At 30.9% G+C, this 18,628-nt stretch overlaps 4 protein-coding genes across 4 annotated transcripts in view; 2 read left to right on the top strand and 2 right to left on the bottom strand.

Moving 5' to 3' along the window:
- LOC126834848 (uncharacterized) overlaps positions 1–8,034 on the bottom strand; it is a 31,046-nt gene extending 23,012 nt beyond the window's left edge. Inside the window, exons 1-3 of the mRNA XM_050567041.1 lie at positions 7,910–8,034; positions 6,619–6,791; positions 5,983–6,057 (exon numbers count right to left, since the gene is read on the bottom strand). Of these exons, the coding sequence (XP_050422998.1) occupies positions 5,983–6,057; positions 6,619–6,791; positions 7,910–8,024 (363 nt within the window). The 5' untranslated portion in view covers positions 8,025–8,034. The remainder of the gene's footprint in view (positions 1–5,982; positions 6,058–6,618; positions 6,792–7,909) is intronic.
- Positions 8,035–8,085: 51 nt separating this feature from the next.
- LOC126834842 (uncharacterized) lies at positions 8,086–9,269 on the bottom strand. Its single transcript, XM_050567037.1, has 7 exons — positions 9,147–9,269; positions 8,986–9,081; positions 8,801–8,899; positions 8,621–8,734; positions 8,354–8,560; positions 8,135–8,227; positions 8,086–8,094 (listed from the first exon to the last, which is right to left on the bottom strand). Exons 2-7 carry the CDS (start codon positions 9,067–9,069, stop codon positions 8,086–8,088), a joined length of 606 nt encoding a protein of 201 aa, XP_050422994.1. The 5' UTR covers positions 9,070–9,081; positions 9,147–9,269.
- Positions 9,270–10,380: 1,111 nt separating this feature from the next.
- On the top strand, positions 10,381–11,941 carry LOC126834689 (uncharacterized). Its single transcript, XM_050566796.1, has 5 exons — positions 10,381–10,535; positions 10,631–10,787; positions 10,948–11,027; positions 11,238–11,376; positions 11,484–11,941. The coding sequence occupies exons 1-5, from the start codon at positions 10,464–10,466 to the stop codon at positions 11,579–11,581; spliced, it is 546 nt and encodes a 181-aa protein (XP_050422753.1). The 5' UTR covers positions 10,381–10,463; the 3' UTR covers positions 11,582–11,941.
- A 522-nt stretch (positions 11,942–12,463) lies between these two features.
- LOC126834688 (uncharacterized) lies at positions 12,464–14,158 on the top strand. Its single transcript, XM_050566795.1, has 5 exons — positions 12,464–12,585; positions 12,674–12,824; positions 12,988–13,067; positions 13,719–13,857; positions 13,953–14,158. Exons 1-5 carry the CDS (start codon positions 12,514–12,516, stop codon positions 14,132–14,134), a joined length of 624 nt encoding a protein of 207 aa, XP_050422752.1. The 5' UTR covers positions 12,464–12,513; the 3' UTR covers positions 14,135–14,158.
- The last annotated feature ends 4,470 nt before the right edge of the window (positions 14,159–18,628 follow it).

The following is an 18,628-nucleotide window of genomic DNA, read 5'->3' as shown; positions in this document are numbered from 1 at the left end:
CATCATAACTAAGTAGTTAATGATATAATTACCATTAATAAAACTCAATTGGTGTTTTGATTGAAACAAAAAAAAATTACTAACGTTATTATCCTTTTTGGTAATTATTCGACGAACCGACTTTGGAAAAGATCAAAGTTCATTTTATTTTATCGACAGACCGGCCAGAGTGATTAAAACATAAAAAAAAACCGCCATCCAGAAAATAAAAATTAATAAAAAAAAAAAAACGGTCACCGCAGTCGCTTTATTAATTATTCCAAATGAGTTTTAATTATTATCGTTTTTGATTGATCGCCATGACGTGAGGTCCGGGTGAGCCTCGGTGAAAATATCGAATTAATTCCATAAACAAATCTATATAGCGATATATATATAGCTATATAATATTTTATTCTATTGATCTACCCACCGGCATAATAATATATTATCATGTATATATAGTAATATCCCATAGTAATTGAGAGTACAGTACAGTTTACTGTGGAGACGGTTCTCGAACCGTCCACGATCCTCAATTCGCTATTAAAAGAAATCCTAGGCGTAAAAGGGTTTTGAAATCCGTCCTGTGTACATTTTTTTTTTTTTTTTTTTACATACATCAACGACTATACTTGTATATGGTAAATGATGTATTCGTGTATGGCACTTAATGTGCGCACATCACCGTATGTGACGACGACCAAATGCACTATCGTTTTTCTTTGTACAGCAAACATATGATCTTGTTGATCACACCACACACCATTAGAGTTGGCAGTTGAACATCATTATTGTATAATATATTAATCCGCGTGCGGTAATCGGTGGACGACACGGCGGTCATGGCGATTTTCAAACAAAAAACGACTTAAACCGGGAAAAATAGGCCTACAACCTATTCGACCCTACTTAAGACTGTAACGCGGTGTTCCATTAATAATATTGTCTTGTGCTGTTTGTTGTAGTATAGTGTGTGTGTGTGTAATAACCGTACATTTCCCGGGAGTCCCCTAAGTGGTCCCATTTCTGTGCGTTTGGTAATTGTTTTGTTGGTTTTTTTCGTTTGAAAATCGCAGGTGGTTGTACACTGCTACTGTTTAACGTCCGTGCTCGGCCCACATATAATATAATACTATTACTATTATTATTATGGCTCCTCCTCCTCCTCCTCCTCTATTCTTGATATCAGATTACCCGAGCTCGGGAGAATATGGCAGAGAGAAATATGACCTCGTAACTTACGCGATGATATTATTATAAAACATACTTAACGTGAACAGGGGGCAGTATCGTCGTCTGACTTAAAAGCTAGACATAAATATAGACGCCCGTTAAAACGACGTACCTAGTAGGGTTTTAAAGTAAAAAAAAAAAAAAAACTGGCTAGCTAATGTTTCATGAAAATAATAATATCATATATTGTCTCCTCGGTGTACGCAATTCAATTTATTAAGAAATAGGTCGCGAGAAAGATAATAAAAAAATACCAAAATAATAATAATCCAACGTGGTTAAGTACATATATATATATATATGACATTTATTATTATCATTGTAGTTCTTTACTGCGAATACTCGGAGAATAAATGTACAAGTTGTAATTTAATGGCATAAAAAAAAAAAATTAAACGTCGAAACGATTTATTTTCCAAGCACATTTTTCCGTTGCAAAAAAAAAAAATAATGATAATAAGGAAATTTAATTGGCCGCGTGTGCTTTAGTACTTTGGTACCATCAACTGTATCATTGTATCAAATGATGTACTGATAAAATTAAAAAGCTTGTTGTCTGTTAATCATTCGAGTTCATTGAAACGACTGTATATAACAATAACGGCTGAAGTATAGGAAATATTTGCTTATCGAGTTCACTACCCAATAAGATGACTATAAGATGGTAGGGATTGGCAAAATAGAGAAGATATTTAGATAGTTTATTTGATAACAGGCATACTACAACGACGAACAAACCGTGTGGAACTTGTATACTTTTAAGAACAATAACCCAGTTTGATTTGGGATATCAAAGTTGATCAATATATTTTTAACCAAGACTCCTTTGTAGATGTGTCGCTCTATAGGGCTCAATATATAACATTGTGTTATATATTATGTGAATTATAAATGTATTATGTAAAAAACTAGTTATTTTCTCAGCTCCATACCTACAGTAGATCTGTTATCGTTCATCTCTTATCACTTATCAATTAGCTCTTATCAATTGTAATCACAGATATATATATATATAATAAACTAGATTGCTAACTAGCGATAAGAATTGAAGCCGACGGTCCGCCATTCTGGTAGGATTTATGTGTGTTATCAATAGTATATATATATATATATATCTGTATATATTATTATATCAATGTATATATATATATATATGTGATTGTTGTAAACATATATTATTCTCACGTGATAAGGTTCTAATTTCCACCAAGATGGCGGAAAGTGGCTGCTTCAATCTTCTCTATTGGTGGCATGTACAGTATAAGCAATCTAGTTTATTATATATATATATATATCTATGATTGTAATTTATCTCTTATCACATGTTTTGTGTTTTATCTCTTACCTCTTATCACTTATCACTTATGTTTTATTGTTTATCTCTCATCTCTTATCACTTTTCTATTATCTGTCCAAGTATGTAAGTGACCTATATAAGGCCAGGTCTCTATTGCCGGCTTCGGCAATTATTGTACTAGGGTGGTCGAACGGTGACGACAAATGCCTCCATCAATTATTATTATTCACGGCGTGCATTGTCGGCTTAACATGCGAATTATTGATTGCTAGCTATTAATATTAATTACCGGTAAACCCGCCGGCCTAACGGTGGACAATTAAAATCAATCGTCCAAGGATTAAACTGCGGTAAATTAACGCAGACAAATGACTCGTGCTCGAAAAGAATGAGCTACTTAAAGAACGACAAACATTATTCAGAATATAAAGTACAATATAATATATACTATTTAATTTTTAACCCAATAATTATTGTATTCACTAAAAAAATTACCCGTTTTGGTCCGACTTGACTTATAAGGACACAAAAATGGCTAGCCGGAATAACTAAATTAGGCCCAACTAAACGTTTAGTCGGCCGAATTAAATGTATAGTTGTTTTATCATAAAATTTAGTTGGACCAATTGTGTATGGTTTTCTGTGAAGACTTTATACATCCATATCTTTTAGAGTTTAGGCTTTACGGGTATATAATATGTATCATATGGATTAGACAACCATTTTATTATGGCCGGGAAACGACAAACGAGTGAGGAACAGAACGTATTAAACGTAAGTGCCGACAAAATTGCCCCAATTATACTTAAAAAGATCTTCTGGTACAGTGGCGTTTTGTCTCCAGTCCACCCCCTTTGGATTAAAGTAATTAGACGGTGCAAAACGGTCGTGTCTTTTCCACGTCTTTTCGGTTTAACGATTTCAACACGGGTAAAAATTATCGCACTTTGTTTTCACGTTTTATAGTTTTCTCTCTACTCGGCCTTTTACTTGACATTAAAAAGAGCGAATCCATCATAAAAAAAAAAAAAAAAACTAAAAAAAAGTTTTAACAAAAACAATACGACCGTTTTATTCGTATTATTTGCTTACAAAAAAAAATACTGACATTTTGTTGACTTATCGTTTAAACGCAGTTTATGAAAGCGTTCAAAAGCGCACAAAAATGCCAAATTTTAGTAATATTCGATATTGGAATGTTTCACAAAAAAAACAGTATTTGTTTTATTGGCAAAAAAAAAACCCAGGTCAGCTTGACCTCATTCCGCCCCGTTGAAATCACCGTGTACTTAAGTCATTTAAACCGTCCGTTCTTTAAAATTATCATCAAAAAAATGTTTATAATTCAAATTAAGCTACGAATATTTTAGCCAATACATATTTTGTATATTTTCTGAGTTTATTTTCTTCGTGCAAAACGCATCTCCAACGCCAACCTAATAGTGAAAAAGGGCCAAAGGTTCCAGAGCCCCTACAAAAAAAGTCAGCCTATCAAAGTAGTGATATCCGCATTGTGGCCAAGTCTGATAATTTCTTTACTTCATGAGCAACACTGATCTTTTTATTTGTATTGCTCATAACAAAGTTAGTTCAGTTTCTGAGTGAGACATGACCTTTCTGACTTTGATTGGCTGACTAACGGCTTATTGGCCGAATTATCTCCTTCCTATCACCCAAGTAACTCCCAAGTATATTTTTTTTGGGTGTTATTCTCGTTGTTCGAAGTGGCAGGGGTGAACTTTTTAAATAGCTCACCCTATAAAGTACAATAGACTTGCTACAATTTTTAGCTTCGATGCGGAGCTGAGAAGGTATTGTTTTTACAATGATGTGTTTTTATTTTATTTATTTATTTTTTTTGTGTCTGGACCCACGACATCTTGTAAACCGCTGAACCGATTTATTCGTGTAGCAACTCTATAGATCAGAAATCATACCTGGAAGGTACTTTATCAGGCCAAAAATTAAAAAAAAGTCACCCATTCCCCATCAAAATCGAGAAAAACACCTAAAAAATTTACAAATGTTCCAAGTTTATATGAATTGTTCTTCAAACATAGTACTATTGATAAACATTAACAAACCAAAAAAATATCATAAGCCCTTTCCTTAGAATGGATAGAATTTTTTTCTTTATTTCACTTTTTCAAGCAAAGTTTTAGAGATTTAGATTGGAAAATTAGACCAAAGGTAGATCTAAAAGATAGAACTATAACATATAAAATTTTCTCAAAAATCTATAGTCAAATTTTTTTTTTTTTATTACGGAAAAACCCCAAAAATAGGGTAAATGTACACTTTGGCCGTAGTCAGTTTCTAGCGGTTGCTATGTGTGTGTGAATCAACAGTCAACAGGTAATGAAAATATTTTCATTATATTGTTAATTACGATATATGGGTAACTATGACAGTACATTTTCATAGACAGACGATCAACCCTTATCGTATCCACCCTGCACAAGACTAAATATTAAATTTTAATCACATTTTTCCTGGTTCCACGATATCTTCTAAACCACTATAACTGATTTGAACATATTATCCACAGATTCGCATCGAAGCACCGTTTATTTAAAAGTGATTTTATCACTTTCAGTTATAATACAATCTGTAGACCTGTCCGTCCCCACTATGCCCCGACCCCACTGTACTTGCTTTTTTTTTTCTTTTTTCCTCGGCCAAGCGTTAATTTATTAATCTGTAATCTCGGTCGACAGCTGTGTTTGCCCGCGACTTACAAGTATACACAGATCAGTAATTGAAGTACCTGGCTAACTCCTTCGTTTGACTTGAGCCGAGCAATTCAATCTGTGTGTGTGTGCCTTTCTCTGTCCCCTGTAAGTCGTCAGTCGGTGCGAATCGCTCGGCTGGTGATTAACGGTTGGGCGTATACTCTGATATGTATATGTAAGGGGTATTATTATAATATAATATCACGGCGGTGTGTGTAATGTACGAACAGAGCAGGTGTCGAGGAGAGGGTCTTAGACGTACCCACCCGGTTTGTTTGTCAATGGGATTGCCGTGTGATTGATGAACCCGAGACGTACCTACCTACACTTGGGCTGCAAAGAAGAAACGGCTCGTGTCGGGTTTGAGTAATTAGCGCAGTGCAAGAGTTAAGAGGAATTATTATTAATCGTAGCACGTTTCCGGTTTTGTTTGCACAGTGTGTGTGTGTGTCTTGTGAAACGTCTGGATTTCTCATAGACCTTGTCTGACTGACGAGCCTGTGCCATTATCATAATGGCATACCTACACGGTACACCTGATCTCAAACTCGGTTCAGAATGGCTAAAGCGAATCTATCCGTCTATACTTTGTGCTGTATGTAAGTTTAAGCCCTTTGACATATACCTAGCCAAACGAGTACAAACCAGGATGTAAACAAATATACAATTACCCAAATAAGAGCAAGAGATGAAAAATGTTCGTCTTAACGTCTATTTTTTTTATCTGACTTGTCTTACTTGTAATTTGCTCCTTCCGGTTTTTGAGACAAAAGTCGAGTGCGGCCTTATGCACTCGTTTGTTTCGTCGAGTGTCTATAATAATAACAAAAAAAAACAGGTTCAACATTATTAAAAAACACATAATAATACGGTGAATAATTATTACAACAACTCATCTTATTCTTATTATTTTTTTTTTTTTAACCGTCAAATATATACAACAGAATACCCCTTTTTTTTTCTTTCAAGTTAAAAATAATTAATTACCTAAATTTTGTTGTTCGTGAAAAACTGAATTTATTATAATATATCCTATTCTCGATAGGGTAGCAGAGTTTTTAATGGGCACGTTTTAACAACAACAACAAAAATCGTTAAACCAAATAATAATGTTTAATAAACGATGACTCGTTAATTTTGTATCAATGTAATAATGATAATAATGTCTTTCAATAGCTACAAAAACAGAATACATATATATATATAATCATCTCACATTTTATGTGCCATTACTTAATAAAATAAATACAGGCATACAGTTTGACCGCGAAAATTAATTCCTATTATATTTTTAACCGTCTATTATTCTTTTACAGAGCGAGGTTGCTTGCAACGGGTCTGTTCTTATAATATTCACATACTATCTTTCAATACCTTTTGATCTTCCTCGATGGAACTCATATTATGTTTTTGGTCGACTGTAGAAGAATAACGTTCGGTAGCGCTATTAAAAGGCGGTTTCGACACTGAATGTTGTTGGTTGTATGTTAATTGCTTGTGAATTTTGTACGCAATGTCTCCTGCATTGACCGTATACTCTGATGGTCCTGAATCGAAAGGAGAGTCAAGTATACAATATAGAATACAAGTAAGTATAAATAATTTTTAAATTATATAACATATTTTCATATTTAAATTTGCCCCTCGATGCACATTTTAGTTAATATAGCGCCATCTACCGGTTGCAGCGAGCTACTTGGTTTTTTCTAACAACTACAAACGCTAGATGGCGCTTACTATAACTAGTTTTCCCAACAACGTTTATAAAATCAAATAGGTAACACATTATTTATTTTTTATTAATAACTATCAGGACGCTAATAAAACCGAGAAAAGCATTTAAAAAATATATTCAAAACAGGGTTTATACAGGGTATTCCAGCATGAAAGGTAAGTAATAGGTGATTGGACATCTGGAGGACCCCCAAATAAGCCCCCCGTTTTCATTTTTTCAATAAGTAAAAAATTGAAGATTTCGACAGTTAAGTAAAAAAATAATGACCTAAAAAAACAAAAAATTATTCCATGTTATTCAGTGCAAACAGCTCACTTTAAAAGAGGGGTCAAATCATTTTCAGTCCCTTTCGGGCCCTAACTCAAAAAATGATAAGAGAAAAATTATAAGAGACCAGAAATAAATGATAAGTGATAAAGATAAATGCTAAGACATAATTGATAAGAGATAATTGTAAGAGATAAATTATGAGAGATAAGAAATAAATGATAAGAGATAAATGATTAGAGACTAGAGGTAAGAAAAAAGGGGCTGAAAAAGACTGAAAATGATGTGACCCCTCTTTTAAGGTGAGTTTTTTGCACTGAAAAACATGGAATAATTTTTTGTTTTTTTAAGTCATTATTTTTTTACTTAACTGTCGAAACCTTCAATTTTTTACTTATCGAAAAAATGAAAACGGGGGGCTAATTTGGGGGTTCCCTAGATGTCCAATCACCTATTACTTACCTTTAATGCTGGAACACCCTGTATTTTTTTATTTTCCTACAAATTCAGCGATAAAAGCAATTACGTCGGTTTGTTGTTCTTTTCGACTAAATCAATGCCTTTGATTTTGATTTAAAACGAAACAGGACTAGTTAATATGCAGTTGTTTATTGGTAATTTTAATATTACAACAAACCCATATATATATATATATTTGTTTACCAGGAATGTTTTTGATAATCATAGGCGTGGTGTTCCTTTCCATTCCTTTGAACGGCCACTTTGGAGCCGATTTCTCCACAAGCCTGTAGTTCAAGTTATAACGGTTGGGAGCCATTTCCTGTGTTTCCGGTTCCTTTCTCTATAGGTATTTTGTTTACAACACAAAAGCACAACATTTACACAAGCTGTAATATTATATTTTTCATTAAATGTATATTCACTTGCCGAACACGTGGGAAAAACAAATGGTTTCGGCGATTTTGGTGATTTATCAAAAGACGACTTAGGTCCGTCGTATTTACCAGGTCCAGGAATGTTCTAACAAAGTACACAACAAGACTTATGTAAGTTATACTGTTGGCATAGTACTCTCTGCTTTGCCTCCAAGACAAATTCTCGTTTATCAATCATTTATGCTTAATTCCACTATAATATGAATTTTACTTCTCGAATAGCTTTGGAAACCATCGTGTCCAAGAATCTCAGTTGCGGGCTGCGCTTCTGCAGGGCACAATAGAAGTAATACGGTTTTTGCTTGCCAAACGTCGAAGGAACATCATAAGAGCTCGGTCCCGGGCCTGTGTCTTTAGGTTTGGCCGCTTTATGTTTTATTTTCTTAGGTTTTACCGGTATTTCATAATGTATGTTTGTCTGAAAAAAAATTATGTTATTTTCCTATTGAAACCAAACAGAATGTACACGAAAGTTTACATTTGATTCTTTAGCGCCCAACGCGATGACTTGAACACAATTTCTAATAGACTTAGCGTTTGGATCGGTACGGTTTGGTCTGCTTCGTGATGATCTGAACCTTGCAATCAAAAGCTGTGACATAGAAACAATGGTTTTTTCGGTATAACATTTTATATTATATAAACTCAATATTCATACTCGAGGCTCGTCTTCCACGGGACCGTCTTCGTTGCTAATGTAATTGTCTAGCCAATGTGGGTCGTCGGGGAAGTGTAACTCTGACAACTTGGAATAGTCCTAAATTGCAGGTAAAAAATATCTTCTTAAAAGTAAAAAAAAAAATACGTATACTTTGGCACAAGTACTATAAAATATATACTCACAATGAAGTTTTCGATTTTATGCATTTTTATAACTTTTTCCGGTCCGTTTACTACGGTGATTTCAGTTTGGATTCTCACTGCCATTTTTGGTCCATCCTATCATTTCAACGAACAAAAGATAACAGTATCTCATTATGACGGTTTTTAATAATAAGTCTTACTACGGCTGGTATACACGTACACCAAAAGTGTCTTCGAAATGAGTTTGTTGATGTGTCGGCGGCAAAGGATAGACATTTTTCTTTGGACTTCTCAAGTAGTCGGGCAACGGTTTAAGATTTCGTTTTTCACTATAACGCAATGCGTTCCCCAACTGCAATATTATCATATGCGGTTATCGTTGAGTCAGTTCAATAATAATTATTATTAACGTTAACGGTGACCTTAATTCGGTGTTTCCGGTACAGCGGATAATAGTCGGCAGCACTTAGTTTCAAATCTGTCTTGTTTTCAATCGAAGATCCCGTGCTGGACACCAAAAACGGTACATAATGTTCTAATGAAATTCCAATTAAGTTATGATCAGAAATTTATCATTTCCAGAAAAAAATCCCCAAACAACATTTACTGTAACACAGCTCAACAGAAAAACAAAAATTATTTTTCTCGGGTGAACTGTAACTGATGATTGTATTATTTTAATCATATAATATATCTACTGCTTAAAATGATTATTATTATTAAATATATCTTTCTGGTTTCATACAAATTTAGCACTTTTGTATATGCAAATCCTAAATATTTTTCTGTCTGTGTATTTGTTTATTATGATTGTTAAAGTTATTATTATTTTTATTTTGCTTTGGTAAAATGGGTTACCTAAACAGCGCCTTTATTTTCTTATGCTGAATTACATTCAAGTAAAAACATGAATTTAAAAATCTAAATCTAATCTGACTTAAAACCTCTGTTACTCTGCTAAATCACAATGTTATGTGCTAAATTTAATTGGTTCGCATATTATTATTAATAATATGTCTAATTTCTGTTTTATAGAATATAAAATATAAAATATAAATTTTCAACGCATGTTATGTTTTCTTGTATTTATTTTCTGTGTTGATTCTATGGACTAGGCATTACAAAGATTTATGTTCCACCAAAACCGATGGTGATACTTATTTGTTATTTATTTTGGTTTCACATGTAAAAATTGCAAACAAAATAACACACTAGGAAATAGTCACAACGACACGCGTAGACACTTTGTATTCGCTAAAAGTTTTCCTTTAAATTATTTACCTAGTAAGGGTTAACGTCTAAAACAAATAGTACAGTATTTTTTTTTTTTTTTTTAGAATTGTCTGTGTTTGCACAGTTACTGTAGCACACGTGTATTTGATATAAGCTTAAATTAAAATATAATTTTGAAACCATTTACAATAAAACTTTCTGTATAAGAATTATTATGCGGTAGATTCAATCTAGATTTAATTGTTATATCTTCTAGTTGAGTGCGAAAAAATATTAATACAAAAATGAATATTAAGTGTATGATTTTGTTATGTGTAACATTTTATATTCCAGCGATAAATGCTATCGAGAAACCGGTAATTATATAATTTTTTTCACAATAATTTGTACATATTTATCAAAACCAACATACGCGGAATATCATTGTATTATTTTTTTTTACCAATGTTAGGAATTAGATTTTCTATGGAACGCAATCAAAAATGTTAAAGTCGAAAAAGACTATATACACTTGTCCGACCTCGTTGCTTATTACGATTATAATGAGATAACAGTACTATTTACTGCCGTAACAACAAGATTTGGAGTCCCATTTAAGAATGATGAAGGTATATGTAATGCAGTTTTTAAACGCTTAATATTTTTAGAAGAGATTGTATTATAGTATATAAACTATTAGCAAAAATAATCCAAAAGACTCATGGTAATCAGCCAGATTATATTGTAAACACAATTATTATTTTTTTGTTAAAATTTGGACGTTCCTAGGCGATCCAGACGTGAAATTAGAGTATGATGGATTTATCAAGGCCGCAGATGAAGGCTTTATACCAAGATGGGAATTATATGTGAGTTATATGTTATTTCTGATGGTAATATTGTACATACACGAGAGTAATTATTCAGTTAAAACTGGATTCCACAGTATTAGTATAAATATTACATGAAATTCATACATTTATCAGCTGTTGTTAGGCTATATTTGCCTATTTAATGCAGAAGCATTTGTTTATACTGTTCTAAAAAATTGAATTACAAGTTTTAAAATTTTTTTTTAGTTGATGCGTGATAAATTTGAAGAAATCGCCTCACGGGGACCATATGGACTCCAAATATTTTTCGACGATATAAAAAAGCATGATAAATATAGTAAAACAAAAATCAATGCTATTATGAAAAAATTCGGATGCGGTTTAAGTAAATTGTGATTTTTAACAACTACAACTTCATTATAATAAAACATTCTTACTATAATTTGTTATTATTCACATATATTTAATTTATGTTATGTTGGTGTTATTTAGAAGAAGAACAGCCTAGACTATCTTTCTTTGGATTTATAAGAGCGGTGAACGCTGGTAAATATCCAGTGCTCGACTTAAATGCTCGTCTTTGCAAGTAGGCATGCGTTGGAGCCGATAACCATAAGAAGCAGACACCATAAATCAATCATAATATATATATTTCTGTTTTTAAATATTGTTATTATTATTTAAATATTACTATTTGATTTCATACAAATTTATCATTTATGTGTATACAAATTCTGAATATTTATATTAAGTATATTTATTTGTTATTTACTGATTTATATTTTTCTTATTATATAATATATGCATTTTTTTTCTTTAGAGACACCTGTCTTTTAAAATAAAGATTTTATCCTTAACGATGGACGATACAGTGTTGTATTGATATATTATGTAAACTGTTCAATACTGTTAAATAAAAAATTATTATTGTTTCCGTTAACAACTCCTTTTTTACTTTGGTGCTCATTGATTTTTATTATTCCCACAATAAACTTAATATTATAAGTAATAATATAACTAAATAATACAATTTTGAGTTCTGCCAAAAACCGATCAGCAATGTTTACATAAACAATAAAGTTGTAGTGGTCATCTGTAAATTCAAAAGAATGTACACATTCGTTAGATACATAGGTATATAAGAGCTTATATAGAGGTAAAACAAGTGCGCCATGGTAATACTCATTTGTTCTTCATATGTAAAAATTGCAAACAATATAACACACTAGAAAATAATCGCAACGAAACGTTTAGTAAATTGTTATTCTAAAAGTTGTTTGATTAAATTATTTACCTAGTAATGGTAAACGTGTGAAACAAATAGTACAGTATTTTCTTTTTGAATTGTGTGTGTTTGCGCAGTTACTGTAACATACATGTACTTGATGTAAGCTTAAAGAAAAATATTATACCGTAACAATTTACAATAAAACTTTTTGTATAAGAATCATTATGTGGTAAGTTCAATCTAGATTTACTTGTGATATCTTCTAGTTGAGTGCGATAAAATATCAATATAAAAATGAATGTTAACTATTTGATTTTGTTATGTGTAACATTTTATATTCCAGCGATAAATGCTATCGAGAAACCGGTAAGTATACTTTTTTCCACAACAATTTGTACACATCAAAACTAACATACGTGGAACTTCATTGTATTATTTTTCTTACCAATGTTAGGAATTAGATTTTCTATGGAATGCGATAAAAAATGTACAAACCGAAAAGGACTATATACAGTGGTCCGACTTGATGGAGTATTATAAGGTGAATGAAATACAATTTATTGGCATAACAACAAGATTTGGAGTCACATTTAAGAATGATAAAGGTAAATGGAATGCAGATGTACACTTGACAATTTTAATAGTGATTATATAGTATATACCTGTGTAAACTGTTAACAAAACTACTCTAAAAGACTTCGGTTGTCAGCCAGATTATCTTGTAAAGACAATTAAGTTTTTTTTTTTGTAATTCGGATGTTCCCATAGGTAAATCAGACGTAAAAATGTATTATGACGGATTTATCAAGGCCGCAGATGAAGGCTATATACCAAGATGGGATTTATCTGTGAGTTATATTATGCTATTTCTGATGGTAACAATGTATGTACACAAGAGCAATTATTGAGCTAAAAAATTGGATTCTACAGCTGCAATAAATAACATAAATTAACATAAATTTTCTAAAATTAAAAAAAAAAATTAAACGTTTCAATTTTCGAAAGAGAATCAACCCATATAACAGGAAAATTATTTTTTTTATCTCAATAAAATGCTTTTTTTCATACATTTTATACAATCTGTCGTCGATACATTTATCCTAAATTCTTCTAAGAAAATATTCGACCAAACAAAGATGTAAGGGCCCAAAAAATTATAGTACCTACTTATACGATGAGGACTAGGTTTGGGGGGGGTCTACCAAAATCCCATTGATTACATAAAATATGTACATATTTATCAGCTGTTGTTCTTCATAGATATTAATATAATTTTGTGAACTGTACATAATTTCGAAAGAAATAATAATAAATTAGAATTTATCACTTTGCTATTTAAAATTCATCGATAAAAATCTCAAAACCAAATTAGAACGGACACTTGTATTTGTTTTTATTATTTAAAACAGTTACATCAAATATAGCCTAATTAAATACCAGAAGCTGGTGTTTAAACGGTTCTAAAAAATAAAATTACAAGTTTAAAAAAAAATGTTCAGGTGATACGTGAGAAATTTGAAGAAATCGCCTCGAAAGGACAATTTGAACCTAATATTACTATCGCCGACATAGAAAAATATGATGTAGAAAAAAAATTCACTCCAAAAGATATCGATGACATTATGGAAAAATTCGGGTGTAAGTAAATTTGTTTAGGTTTTATTTTTTTTTTTTATAAACATTTTATTATAATTTATATATTTTATTTATTATGTTGTGTTTGCGTTTTTTAGTAGGAGAACGGCTTCTGACTTTTTATAGATTTTCAAGAGCGGTGAACACCGATACATTTCCAGTACTCGACTTAAATGCTCGCTTGTACAAGTTGCAAGAATGCGATAGAACCGGCGGCCATAAGAAGTGTATAAGACACCGGCTTATAAGGTTTTTAAGGGCTATAAGACACCGCATATAAGTCAATTATATTATCATATTTTTTTGTCGCTTAATATTGTTACGAATTCAGAATTATAAAAATCAAAAATGTTACAAATAAAATATATTGTTTAAATTTAAATAATTTTCAAATAGACCCGCGATTACAAAAAATAACTGTACAGCTGCTCATAAAAGACATTATTATAAAACATTGTTATCTACTCATAATATTAGTTTTGGAAAATTATTATACTGAAACACAACTTGTGTTACACCAGTCGAAATTGGGTTCAAAACTCGGTTTGAAAACTCTAAAGCAAAGAAATAACAGAAAATGTGTTTCTTATAGGAACAAAATGGCTTCCACTCGTAGAAAAAATATCATAAGGTACATTTTAAGGCCGAATAATAAAACTAGGTTGATTTTTCCAGATGTTGTTTTTGTTATTGAATGTAATATTTCTTATTTACTGCATTGGTGTACGGCCAACAGGTAACTGTTTGTACAAGCTTACAAAACGCGTCGCATTAAAATAATATGTTTTCTTCTTATTTCATTAAAAAAACACAACTTAAAACGCGTTTTCGATACGTTTCCGGGTAAGAAAGTAAATAAACAATTTTCCGGAAAAGTAATTACAATGATAAAAACATACTACGTTCAAAAGGTTTCATTAAATTAAAAAAAAATTATATAGTAAAATTATTCGTGTCCTGGTGTGGAAATTTGCAAAAAATATAGTTTTTGTTTGCACAATAATTTATAATTTTTTATTATCATATAAATAATAATTGTTATATTTCATTTTGTATATTAAATAGAAATTGATTTTCATTGTGCTCATTTCTGCCTGTAGCATACAACACATATGTGTGTACATTTTATACGTTTAACATAATAAAATAATTTAAAAAACAACGCCCTGGAACAAGTTCTGATTGCATAATCAACATAATAATCACCGATAAGAAACAGAACCTAATACATTATCAATTGGAAGTAAACTTATTCCATACAGTATACATAATATGTTTAAAACTGCATTTGTGAATAGATCAATTCAAGTTCTATAGTCAAAAGTTCATCTTAGACAAAGTTTTATACGCTCCATCTCCATAGAATTGTCTACAACTCTTATTAAGTTTTTTACAACTTAAGTGATTTACATTATGTTTAAAGAGGCATAAGTATACATTTTTTTTTTAATTTTAGCCAATGCCCATTAGTTTAGAATTGCTACAATATCTCGAGACAACTTGGGCGAATTGGGCAAAGAGGTCACCTTTATTTAAGGCACAACTTATTTAAAGAATTCAAATACAGTATCCTTCGGACGCATTTAAGTATAAGTAGGTACGTTAAAGTCGTTAAAAATATTACAAAACAAGTCATAAAAATGTAACCGCGGTAATTAAGGTTTTTTTAAATTTTGCCCAAAGGTAGCGGCTGCTATCAAAAAGTTATTACTATGGAAAAATAAAATAAACATTACCATTTTTTTTTTTTTAGGGTCCAGTTAATTCACATTTTTACTGGCAACGGTTCACCGATAACATAAAGTGTATACCTATACACTATATTTTATCTTTATTGCTCAATAAAAATTATATTATAACACCTTTCATGGAAACAAATATACAACGTTATTTGCTTATAAACGAGCAGAACACAATATTATTGTAGACAGACCCAAGTTGGCGTTTCTCAACTAAGTACGAACAGATTGATACATATTTTTATTTTTGGTCTTACGTTTGTGCGACAGTGGTTCTCCTGTGTAGTAACGGTTTGGAGCCACCGACACTTGCTTGGATTGCTGCTTAAACCTTTCTGATCTACTGTACATGTCGTCGTGGATAGATAATATACAATATAGCTTTATACACAAAACAGCTCTGCTGCTGATGTCCGCTGAAAAGGAAATAAACAAACGCCGGTCAGATATAAGTACACTGTAAACTTGTGCTTTATTGTCCAATAAATAATATCATTAGGTATATCATATTGTTTAAGTAATACTACACAGTCCTGGAAAATTATTCTCTAAACATATTATACACAAACAAACAGTTAAGAATCTTTTTTTTTTTTTTTCACGTGCGAAGCCTGCATGTAGGAAGTGAAGGTTTATTCGTACTCGAATATTTTAAGAACAACCACTGCAGTTTAGGAAACAAATTAGGTAATATAATAATATAATTGGTATCACGATATCGCTCTAAGTTACCTTGTGTATAATATACATATAATAATAATAATATAAACTGTAACTGAGTTTACTTACGGGTCGGTACACGCGGGACTTATAACTTACTCGGCTATAGAAAACTTAAGAAAGTAAGTATAATAATAACACATAATAATATTCACTAGGTAGAGGTGTACACCTACTTAAGCCGCTAGACGTTAAAAGCAACTAGCATAAATAATTAACTCGATAATATTATATACATAAATATATCATATACATTACAAATAACGTCTTACGTTCTATTGTGTATACTTATATACATAGTTTTGTTGTTGTTATTTTCCATTATCACTTGGATACGACGTGTATAATGGTTTTTTTTTTTTTTTTTGGTAACACATAAGTAAGTAAACCGTAGGTAACACAAGAATCGCAGATTACAAAAAATCACTATTGGTAATATACAAAGAATATTATACTAATATAATATATACTTTAGATGGGCCAAGCAATGCAATACTGTTGCCAGTGTATTAAGTACATCTTTACTACTTATATATATATATATAGTACATTTAATCTGTATTAGAATCGAACGCGTTAACATAAAAATGTATACATACTCACATATAATATAAATATAAACGATTACTATAATATTACCGTTAATACATAATATATATCCATACATCTAATTTTTGTAATAATTCTAAATATGAGAAAATTCTTTTTTCTAGCGTATTTCAGATTAGAAAACTAGGTAACAAAGATAGTTGGAGTGAGAGAGGGTTAAGAATGTATTGTTATTATATTTTAGGTCACACACACACACACACTTGTCTTACCAAGTTTTACAGAGATACAATTTGAAGTAAATTCACAAATTCCGCTTTTATCCATATATATATATGTCATACGTTTATATATATATATATTATAATACAAGGTCTTATCAAACGAGTATTTTGTTGTCTTTAAAATTAAATTCCCTTGTAAATAATTATTCGTTATTTTCGCTTTAATAACCTAACATAGGTAAGTGATATTATTACAATTAACCATTCGAACTACATATCATTATGTTTGGCTACTCAGTTAAAACGTTTTTTTTTTTAACTAGAAGACATTTTTAATTATTTTAAATATTTTTTACCGGAAATTAATCCAAAACCTAACCTAACCGGAAATCAATAGTTTAAATGGCGTTCAATACAATTAAGCAATGTAAATTTATCAGAACAATGTGAAATGCGCTTTACACGCAATGTAATCGCTTCACATAAAAAACAATACACTCTAAAAACAACCACAGCCAACATGAATCACGTTTATCGCTCACAAAAAAAAAACATCAATACTCGTTTTATTTATTATCATTACTTTTTTTTTTTTTACAATATTATCATAACGTTCCATTCGTATAAAAATCTAAGTTTTATTATCTTTTACTCGGTCTGGCCGTCAATAAAACCCATCGTCACATGTTAATAGGTAACGAATTTAAATATTTTTCCCACAAAAATATTTTATTACACTCTCGTTTGTAACATGTTTTACATTTTTTTGGCCACCCAACCATCCTATTGTCTTGTAACTTGTGTTGATGTGCTCTAACTTCAATGAGACAATGGCTCAGTCGTTCGCACTAATAATTTACTCCTTATAGAGTACTATTTACAAGCGTTAATGGTTTAAAATGAAAATCGGTTGGGAGAAACCGAATTGTCAGAAGTTTCAAAGAAGAAAGCACATATTGTGCTTCATAGTTGCATTTACATTATACCTGTGTATATAGCATTATTATACATACTGTATGAAAAATACAGTAACTCTACATCATAATTGGTGTATTACAGTTTATTCAGTTCTAAGTAGATAATATGTAATGTCTCTATAATCAATTTTTTTAAATAATTAACACTAGACATTAACACGTTAATAGATTAGGTTATAGTATGGAATATAGATAAAGACAAGTTGTTTTTTTTTCAATTATAAATAATAGTTATTCATACGAATTATACCTTTATTAATTACTCACCGGTTAAAAGTAACAAATAAGTAGGTAAGTTGTCAAGAAATTTAATATAAATTCAACTTGAAATCTACTTAAATATATTTACATTAAAGTTTAATTTTAAATAATTGTTTTAGCCAGCCTTGACTATGTAACAAAAACTATATATAATATATATATACATATAGTACATAATATAATATGATATATGCTATTTTTTTGAAAAACACTCGACTAAAGCTGAATTCTCGTTTTCATCAGTATGTTACTTAAGATGTACTTGTCAGTTTAACACTCCCAGTTATATTGTGCACTTAAATAT

This window comes from Adelges cooleyi, unplaced genomic scaffold (genome assembly GCF_023614345.1).
Source record: "Adelges cooleyi isolate 19-005CV unplaced genomic scaffold, UGA_ACOO_1.1 ACOO_flye_CR_arks_rails_tigmint_CR_PRNA_21, whole genome shotgun sequence".
Lineage (NCBI taxonomy): Eukaryota > Metazoa > Arthropoda > Insecta > Hemiptera > Adelgidae > Adelges > Adelges cooleyi.
Note: the sequence above shows the minus strand (reverse complement) of the source record. Positions and strands in the feature narration are given on the sequence as shown.